Raw genomic sequence first — 9,871 nt, 5'->3', positions numbered from 1 at the left:
ATGTAATCACGTCGCTAAACCCATACATTATTGCCTGTATTCGAACACGTTAGATATCATCCGTCCAACTGTGCCCTTTCTATCCCCCGCACCAGCCTACGGAAACAGCTGTGGTGTGCGCTTTCATTACGTAATGCTTGCGCGCAGCTTGTCATGGCGTGATAACTCTGGACAGATCCGACGATTTTTTTTCTTTCTAAAACGCTTAACTGTAGTTGTCACTATACACTACCTATCAACATCGTACCACTACATCTGTGTATTATTACAGATAAAATCGTCCAGAATTAAAACCGACAACAACACACTTCAAAACTATCATCGTTTGGTGACTACAGCTTCAGGCTATGTGACAACACGCGCTTGTTCGCTACCGTAGATAGCCTGTCACTTTTAGTCGGTTGTAAACACTTACCTTATATTGCAGAAGCTATTCTTCCAAGCATGTTCACACTGAAACAGTCCATGAATTAATATTCAGTGAATTGGGATTCAATCACGACGGATCTGTACTTTGTATGACAGCGGGAGCCTGGATCGGTCCCAAATTGCTTGTCATTGTAATCCTACGGTGCCAGTCAGTCCTAGGCGAATAACAGCGCAGGGGTGCCGAGAGCGCGCCTGCCATAAATAAAATTCCAAAACATGGGACGGGGGCGTGCAAATCTGCAGGGAGGAGACACAAGACAGGCGTTTTCAATCCACCAATCCATGACCTGATAAGTGGACGAGGCGGAAGGAAAGCCTTCTGCTTTAAAAACTTGATTCAACTATATTCCCTGTAGAAACTGTCCTTTTAGCATGTAAGATTCAGGCATACCTAACTGTGTATAAATCTGTCGTAATTCTCCAATTGAGGTAGCCTTTACAGAATTCAACAGTGAGCTAACTGCCTGTCAAGTTTTTTTTTCTTTCTGTAGGCTAAACATTTGAATGAGGACCTGATATTGGTATATTGGTATATTTGGTATAAAGCAATGTTTGCAAATGCTGGAAAAGTGCTGTTCAAATAACTAAAAATGTATACACCTGGCAGTCCTCTACGTTATGCTGTTATTGAAATCATTATTTCAACTATTAGCCTATATTATGAACAGACGACAGGAGATAACATTTGGATTTTAAAATGACAGGTCAATGACCACATTCCCCACTGGTTAAGTTACTCAAGATGTATTGGTTATATTTATTATTATTTGTAACCTACATTATATTGTTATAGAGACACCAGAATGATATACCCCATCTATCAAATGGAATTCACCTTTCCCCCCTGTCTTAATAGTGGAACAGTACTATGGTGCAGACATTCATGATCTCAGTCCCACCAGCAGGTCTTCAGGCACGTTGTGATATGATCCTTATCTACCCCCTCCCCTCCCCTCCCCCACCCCAACCAACACCCAACCACCCAACCCAACTGTTGGCGACCTTTGGCTCACAGAGACGTTCAGATCCCTTTGGAGAGTCCGCTAATTAGGCATGATTACACATAATTATTGCCGAGATTAAAATGAGTGATATCTACCAGATCCCGGGAGTTTACAAACAAAACGAAGCGGGGAAAGACTGGTCCCCTTCGCCATACACACACACACACACACACACACACACACACACACACACACATAGATGACATGATTTATAGGAGACAGGCAACCCAGACGGCCAGTTCCACAAACGAGCAGAAGCCATGGGTAATTTCCTTTCCCACGAGGCCGTGTGTTTAGTTTTCTCTCCCCCAGTAGGGCCTCCATGCTGTAGTTGAGCACACACATGGAAGCAAATGTTTAAGATGTATCTGTTTGACGTACACTTTGTCCCGCCCCAGTGTCCACCCCACTGCACAACTAAGCAATGGAAATACATTGTGAGAATGCCAAATCAATGGCTGACATATAACAACAGGTTATTATTGCACTAAAAAAATCCATGTAATTCTTATGGAAATGTAAAGTAATCAACAAGTACAAGTAATCATAATGCACAAATTGCCACATTAAATTGCATTGAACACATTGGAATTATTATTAAACAGCGTGTATATTATTATTATTATTATTATTATTATACTGCAATATTAGGATACATTGCAGTCATTCTCAGATTATCTCTGGCCTCATTACATTAGTCACTGCAGAACTTTTTCAACTCTTGAATTAATTTCAATGTTAACATAATTTAATTTGTGTGACTTCTCATTTATTTTAAATTCTACACAGACATTTTGAAAACACTGATTTAAAATTCTGTGTTCAGTTGCAGGGGGGGGGACACTTTTATGTTTTTCAACAAACTCTCATCAAAGAGGAAGAGAGAGGACATCCATCCTTCACTGAGAAAGAGGTCAGTGCAATTTGTTGATGGAGGGGTGGAGATCATTAGGTTAAGATAGTGTAACTGTGTATATACAAGTAGCAGTGTAAACAGGAGATGCTGGGTGCGATTAGGAAATTAAGGAAAAGGGTGCAACTCAAATAAACACTGAAAAGACACACACACACACAAACACACACACTCATACCACACACACACACACACACACACACACACACACACACTCATACCACACACACACAAACACACACACTCATACCACACACACACACACACACACACACACACACACACACACACATACAAACACAAACACACACACACTCATTCCACACACACAGAGAAAATACTCATGGACAGATGGACCGCTCACACTCTCAAAGACTGTGAGGAGTGATGCAAGGCTCAGACTCTGGAGCACACTGGCACACTACAGCTGTGTGCGGAGAACATAGCCCAAGGACGGCACACTGGCACACTACAGCAGTAGGGCACGGCAGCTGTGTGCGGAGATCATAGGCGAAGGAGGGCACACAGATGAATGAGAAACATGAGTGCAACTGGGACCATGGAAGGCGCTCACCTATCGGATTGAAAGTTAGCATTCGTGATCTGCGTAGTAGGGATGGAATTTTTGCTGAGCCATCATCATCTTTGAGACTGAGAAAGCAGGTGAGTCAATCTGCTGAACAGGTCATTACAGAAATCGTCACAGGGACCACCACCAGCAGATCTTGGAGACTGCTAATTTCAAAGTAATTTGTTTGGAACCACAAACAGAGACAAATTGCCTGCACAGATTATGAATCAGAAGAAGCAACCATCCCGAAGACTTCTTTTGCTGTGATTTTATTATTATTGTGTTAGATGCTGAAAGGGGACCTGACCGAGAAAGACATAGATTGATTGACATATATTGATTGATTGATTGACAGTGATTTGGCAGATTCTGACTTGAAAAGCCTCTGCAATGCACAGACCCAAAAGTTTAGAAGAGGATTAAAGACTGATAATTCATTTCTATATATATCAGCAGCGGATAAGTTAACTGGACCATTTCTTTAAGAACATGCTCCCATAAAATAGTTTCAACTTAAAAGCTCCCAGCAGAAATGTACAAAATCTAAGCAGTAAAATTAAATGCATTTAAAAAAAAGAAAAAAATGAAGCATTCTGATTTTCTTGAACCCGACCAATCCTGGGCGAGCTTTATCCGCCCCGCCCCTCGCCTACGCCTCAACACCCTGGACTTCTCTGACTTGTGGGACGATGAGGACCTCGAGCTGGATGTCCAAGAGGACGATACCGTCTTCACGTCCTCGGGCTCGGACTGCGCCCCTCCGACACCCCCCTTGCCTCCCCCGCTGCCCCCCTCCGCCCCTCCTCTCCCCCCGCTCTCCCCCTCAGCGGGACCGGCAGGTGGGGGCAGCGGCGGGCGTACCCTGAAGCTACACTGGAGGGAGCTGCAGAGCCTGCCACCCGTGCCCAGGGTGTGCCGCTTTGGCAGCCAGACTATCTGGGCGGGACTTGAGCCGGTGCGCCTGGACACCAACCGGCTGGAGTACCTGTTTGAGAGCAAGAGCAGTGCGGCTGTTGGCACCCTCCGCAGCCTGGTGATGGGCCGGCAGGTGAGGATAGGGTTGGGCACGGGTGGGCATCAGTGTGATGTGATGTGATGTAAACTTGGCACCACGATCAAAGCAGGGGGTGATGGTGTGCAATGCCGCCAAAAAGTATGGAAAGCATGGAGTCAAGCCTATACATTATGAGTCAATGAATGTACAGCATGGAGTTACGCCTATACATTATGAGTCAATGAATGTACAGCATGGAGTTACGCCTATACATTATGAGTCAATGAATGTACAGCATGGAGTTACGCCTATACATTATGAGTCAATGAATGTACAGCATGGAGTCACGCCTATACATTATGAGTCAAGCCTATACATTATGAGTCAAGCCTATACATTATGAGGCAATCAATCCTAAAGGAGAGCTGCCTTATGTTTAAATTAGCTTAGCATATTAGAACAGAACATCAGGTCTGCCCAGAACCGACCCATATTTAGTTAAATCTGTTCCTTCTTGTTGATTCTCTTTTGAAATACGCTAACGATGTCTGTGCTTTTGGTTTGGCGCAGGTGCGCATCGGTGTGATAATGCATCATTTAATTAGACATCAGTAAAAGCAGGGGTGTTTAATATCAGAGGAGGATGAGATCAAGTTTTATTTTTTGCCAAAATAATAATCCTCATAGGCATTAAAACAAAGCCTCTGAAAGCCAGGAAATACACAATACCAGGCAGCATCTCTCTCTCTCTCTCTCTCATTCTCTCTCTCTCTCTGTCTCTCATTCTCTCTCTCTCTCTCATTCTCTCTCTCTCATTCTCTCTCTCTCTCATTTGCTCTCTCTCTCTCATTCGCTCCCTCTCTCTCTCTCTCTGTCCTTCCCCCTCCTCCATCAGAAGCAGCCTTGTGTGTCTGTGTTGGCGGTGAAGCGAAGCAACATCATCACCATCGCTCTGAGCAGCCTGCCTCCAGCCCACCTCCTCCCTCCAGCCATCTACAGCATGGACAGCTGCGTTCTCGATCGAGAGGATGTGCAGGTGGGTCCTAGAGACAGAGGGAACTATGCCCCACAGAGGTGTGTTCCTACATTTACGTCTTCCGTGTATTCACTTGCCCGTGCTTTTATCCCAGGCAGTTTATCAGTAGGGTGCAGTACAAGCACCAATCAGGGAATGACAGGTGAGACTTTAAAGGTGTAGCCCTTGATTATAATAGATGAAACTTTTTGTAATGTTCCTCTAGCTGTCTGTCCAGTGTGTGCAGTCAAAATAAACAACTGTGCAGTCCTGCACAGTGCACAGTGCAAAACAAACAAAAACAACAACAGCTCTGGTGTTCGCACAGTCTTGGCTCTGTAAATGGTGTCTCAGGTTCAAGTTCAGATATTAGCTATCTTTTGCCAGCGTCAAAGACGACACCTTTAAGAGCAGACCTTCTACCCATCTCCCTCTGCAGAAGCTCCAGGCTCTGGTTCCTACGGATGAGGAGCTGAAACTGATCAAGGAGGCCAAAGCCCAGAGCCCTCGCTGCCCCCTGGCCCCAGCTGAGAGCTGCCTACAAACTTTGGGGGGCATCCAGCACTTGAGCTCCAGGCTTCATCTTTGGGCCTTTGCTCTTGACTATGATGCACTGGAGAGGGTAGGCCTACATCTAACACATGGGAAGAGAGGAAGGGAATAGTCGGGAAAGGGATGCATTGAGTTAATAAGAGTATGGTGTAAAAGCTGATCATTACAACGGCTTGTTTTTGGTTCATGAGATTCGCTTTGGAGTAAAAGAGTGTTGTTTTAGGATTTTCCTGATAATGGGAACTGGCTGCTTTGAAGTGTTTCTGTGAGAGTTTTGTTTGGTTTGCTGTTTTAATTGCTTCATTGAAGTCTTGCTTATAGGAAATTGCAGAGCCTCTCTTTCATCTCAAACATGCCATGGAACAGCTGGCAGCCAATCAGACTTTCCGATGTATCCTGGCAACTGTGCTGGCAATAGGGAACTTTTTAAACGGCTGCAAGGTGAGATTCAACCCAGTCTTCTCTCTCTGTTTCTCCTTTCTTTTTGTCTCTAATTTACAGAGCGCTCTACCATTTCAAACATCCCTACGTTTGTGTTAGCCACATGCTTATACACACTCATGGAAGATGTATGGCTTCTGGCCCTCTGCTAGCACAAGCAGAGGCACACTCACTCTCTCACACACACACACACACACAGCACACACACACACACACACACACACACACACACACACACACACACACTCACACTCACTCTTACACACACACACACTCACTCTCACACACACATACACACTCACTCTCACACACACACACACACACTCACTCTCACACACACACACACACACACACACACACACACACACACACACACACACACACACACACACACACACACACACACACACACACACATATACTCACTCACACACACACACACACACACACACACACACACACACACACACACTCTCTCTCCGGGTGACATTCTGCTGAGTCCTGTGTCTGTGACCTCTGCAGGCCCGAGGCTTTGAGCTGAGTTACCTTGGCAAGCTCTCGCAGGTGAGGGATACCCACGGCCGCCAGCCACTGTTACATCACCTGTGTGTGCTACTGCTGGAGATTTACCCAGAATGCTCTGACCTCTACTCGGACATCACTGCCGTCAGCCGGGCCAGTAAGGTGAGCGCTGCATAGAATAGAACATGTAGAATAGAATAGGATATAAATAGAATAGGGCCTGTAAAATAGAATACAATATGAATAGAATAGAGCATGTAGAATAGAATAGAAATAGAATAGAGCATGTAGAATAGAATAGAATAGAAATAGAATAGAGCCTGTAGAATAGAATATAATAGAATAGAAATAGAAATAGAATAGAAATAGAATAGGGCATGTAGGGCTGCAATGAGGGTTTGGTCAGAGCATAAAACTGCACTGCCTATGTATAAGAGTCATTTTTATAAGTGTAGGTGTGTGCAGTGTATTTTCTTGTCTTGCTAAAATAAAAATATGTACGTATATATAAATATCTGAAGGTGATGATTTCATTTGGATGGAAAGTTATATTACTATGGCAAAATAAAATACTGAGAACTCAAATACCACTGAAAGCTTTCACATAGTTTATTTGTTTCCAATCTGATAAAAAGCCCTTGACATATGCTCTCTCACTGCTGCCTAAGGGCTAGGCTTAGCTATTAGTATAACCCTTAGCTGACCTACCACACAACAACTGACTCTGGAACAGATGTCAGAACCCTGATCAGACATCTCTGGGCCTAATCTGCCACTGTATGTTCCAGTGTAAGCTATTATTTGGGTAGTAACATTGTTCTGTGTACAGTGTGTTTTGTGGCCACTCTCACTGATATCACTCTGATAATCCAAAAGGTTTTCCCATGTCACTCTGAGAAGGCTCAGATGTTAATCTCATTGTGTTTATATTTTTCTTTCATTGTTTTGTTATCTCTCTCTCTCTCTCATTATCTCCTCTTTCTCTCCCTCTTTCCTTCTCTATTTGTCCTCATTTCTCCTTGTTATTATGTCATCCTTTCTCTTTCTAATCACTTGTTTCTTTCTCATCTTTCACCTTTCTCCCACAAACACTACTCCACTGCCTAACGTTCTTCTATTCTACCTCTCTGTCTCTTTCTCTCTCTTCCTCTCTCAGTGTGATTACTCTCAAGTCCAGTCAAACCTGGCCCACCTCGAGGCCCATTGCAAAGCCTCATGGGAACAGCTGCGGCTGCTGGAGAGGGATGGGGACAGGAGGGGCAAAGGCAGTGGGGCAGACAGGTCCGCTGGGTCTGGAAAAGAGGGGTGCCTCCGTCAGAATCTCCCCCAGTTTCTGAAGGAGTGTGTGGAGAGACTGAAGGTACTCAGGGCTGTCCACAGACGAGTCATCAACAGGTAGAGTCCTTGATTGGTCCAAAGGGACGCTATTGGGCATTCTTGTTGTCTATGTGCATTGAGGGATGGGTGTGACCTTCAAAATGACCCTTAGAGAGAGTCGTTTTGGGAACGCTCAGATCAGTCCAAAGGGACACTATTGTGTGTGAAATCAAAAGGGGGATTTCAATTCTGCTACTTCTACGGTTTCTTCTCCTGCTCTGAAAATATATGGGCAATTCCTGCTCTAAACAAACCTAAGAGAAGTTGTTATGACTATAAAGCTCTTGATTAACAAAATCATTTTTGAGGAGTAAAAAAAAATGAGTTCAGTCAGGTATACAGGAAAAGATGGGGAATGTGCAGAGGGAGAGGGGACAGGAACAGGGTTCAGAACCTCTGGTACATTAAGGGACGTTATCCTGTGTGATAGACAGATTAACAGGTGATGTGTGCATCACCACAGACTAATGTTATACATGTTATAGGTCCACTTGTTATTTTTTCATTGCTCATTATTTTCTATCTCTTACTCACAAATACACACACACACACACAGTGAAAAACATATGCCTCACTTTCTCTCTAATTTTATGTTTGTAGATTTCATGCATTCCTCCTGTTTCTGGGTTACTCTCGTGCCATGGTAAGAGAGACCAGCGTGGAGGCCTTCTGTAAAACCGTGAGTGACTTCGCCCTGGAGTACAGGGCAACACGGCATGCCATCCTACAGCAGAGAGAAAGGGAGAAAGAGAGAGAAGAGGGAGACAAAGAACGAGAAAAGAGAGGAGACCTCACCCCTCAGTCCAAGCCAAAACAACAGCCTCAGACACCATCTCAGGTAATATATCCACAAGACCAAACCTAGGGGAAATGTTGCATACAAGAGGGGACCAAATCCCCCCCTAATCACTGCTTATTATGGACATCTCGAGAAATAGACGCAGGATAGACTTCCCACTGTCACCTGAGCATAAGGCAGATGTTTTTCTTTCAGGGAGAGATTGAAGTGATGATTGGGCAACTTCAATAAGCTAGCAATGTCCTTGAAACCTACATAATGCCACCATTATAGACTTATAATACAGTGTAATATAATGTACTGTGTGTTATGCTTACTTGCAGGAAAGCCTTGAACAATACAAACTAGAGAAGATACTGAGGGCTCCGGAGACATCCGTTAATAAATCGGACCTCATGATGCGCAGACACCGCAGTAGAACACCAGACAAAAGAGGTCCGGACTACACACTACACACACCTACACACTACACACACCTGCACATTACACACACCTACACACTACACACACCTACACACTACACACACCTACACATTACACACACCTGCCTCCCAGCGGTCGCTCTCTTTTCCTCGGGTAACAGGAACGCATCTGTCCTCACACATGTCAATGACATCACGGACTCAAGCGTATACAATAATTGTCTGAGGTAGCCTTCTTCGTAAGCATGGTACAGCTAACAAGGACAACTGTTACCTGAGGAAACCGGAGTGACTGCCTCCCAGCGCCCCTGCAGAGCTAAGCAGATAAATGGAATTTGTTTATTTTTTAATTTCTTCTAAAATTGTTTTTGTCACCTTTGTCTTGCAGGTTTACACACACGTGGGCTTAAATGGTGACACCAGCTATACCTCTCCTCTACAACAGTGACAAAGCCTTGACACAAATATTAAAGTTTTGCTTCTTTGTTAAATGCCATTTGTTACTTCATATCTTAATGAATAACTGTATCATTTGTATGACTTCACAAATGTAATAAACAATGGTTGCTTTAATGTTTTGTTTTGACCCCATGCGGCCTTTGTGTGAATCCTGTGATTTTACTCTATAAACATTTTCATTTAAATGTTATCAATATAAGAAAATTAAAAATTAAAAACAGATAGGCCTATATTATTATCATGACACACACATCCATGTCCAGATCTGCTAGTAGGCAGGCCTGCACAATTGCACAATTGTGTCCGTAGTAGCCTACAGAAACGCATTTGAGTTATCTATAACAGAATGTTTTCTGAAGTAAGTTATGTCAGG

At 43.9% G+C, this 9,871-nt stretch overlaps 3 protein-coding genes across 3 annotated transcripts in view; 2 read left to right on the top strand and 1 right to left on the bottom strand.

Moving 5' to 3' along the window:
• Positions 1 to 628, bottom strand: part of si:ch211-63p21.1 — a 6,674-nt gene extending 6,046 nt beyond the window's left edge. The window contains exon 1 of the mRNA XM_012822723.3: positions 416 to 628. The gene's annotated coding sequence lies outside the window, so the exon portion shown is untranslated. The remainder of the gene's footprint in view (positions 1 to 415) is intronic.
• Positions 629 to 2,620: 1,992 nt separating this feature from the next.
• LOC122133767 (FH1/FH2 domain-containing protein 1-like) lies at positions 2,621 to 4,054 on the top strand. The gene has a single exon (XM_042710565.1). It carries the CDS (start codon positions 3,501 to 3,503, stop codon positions 4,011 to 4,013), a length of 513 nt encoding a protein of 170 aa, XP_042566499.1. The 5' UTR covers positions 2,621 to 3,500; the 3' UTR covers positions 4,014 to 4,054.
• An 857-nt stretch (positions 4,055 to 4,911) lies between these two features.
• On the top strand, positions 4,912 to 9,718 carry si:ch211-63p21.2 (FH1/FH2 domain-containing protein 3). Its single transcript, XM_042710396.1, has 7 exons — positions 4,912 to 4,947; positions 5,366 to 5,548; positions 6,442 to 6,603; positions 7,598 to 7,836; positions 8,419 to 8,656; positions 8,941 to 9,052; positions 9,428 to 9,718. Exons 1-7 carry the CDS (start codon positions 4,912 to 4,914, stop codon positions 9,454 to 9,456), a joined length of 999 nt encoding a protein of 332 aa, XP_042566330.1. The 3' UTR covers positions 9,457 to 9,718.
• Positions 9,719 to 9,871: the final 153 nt, after the last annotated feature.

The sequence above is a fragment of the Clupea harengus genome, chromosome 18 (assembly GCF_900700415.2).
Source record: "Clupea harengus chromosome 18, Ch_v2.0.2, whole genome shotgun sequence".
Classification (NCBI taxonomy): Eukaryota; Metazoa; Chordata; class Actinopteri; order Clupeiformes; family Clupeidae; genus Clupea; species Clupea harengus.
Note: the sequence above shows the minus strand (reverse complement) of the source record. Positions and strands in the feature narration are given on the sequence as shown.

Bases quoted from the DNA above. Each gene is read 5' to 3' on its own strand.
- LOC122133767 (XM_042710565.1), top strand. From the start codon at position 3,501: ATGAAGCATTCTGATTTTCTTGAACCCGACCAATCCTGGGCGAGCTTT.
- si:ch211-63p21.2 (XM_042710396.1), top strand. From the start codon at position 4,912: ATGGACAGCTGCGTTCTCGATCGAGAGGATGTGCAG. The intron at 5,549-6,441 runs GTAGGCCTACAT...TGACCTCTGCAG, and splicing joins ACTATGATGCACTGGAGAGG to GCCCGAGGCTTTGAGCTGAG. The intron at 6,604-7,597 runs GTGAGCGCTGCA...TTCCTCTCTCAG, and splicing joins CCGTCAGCCGGGCCAGTAAG to TGTGATTACTCTCAAGTCCA.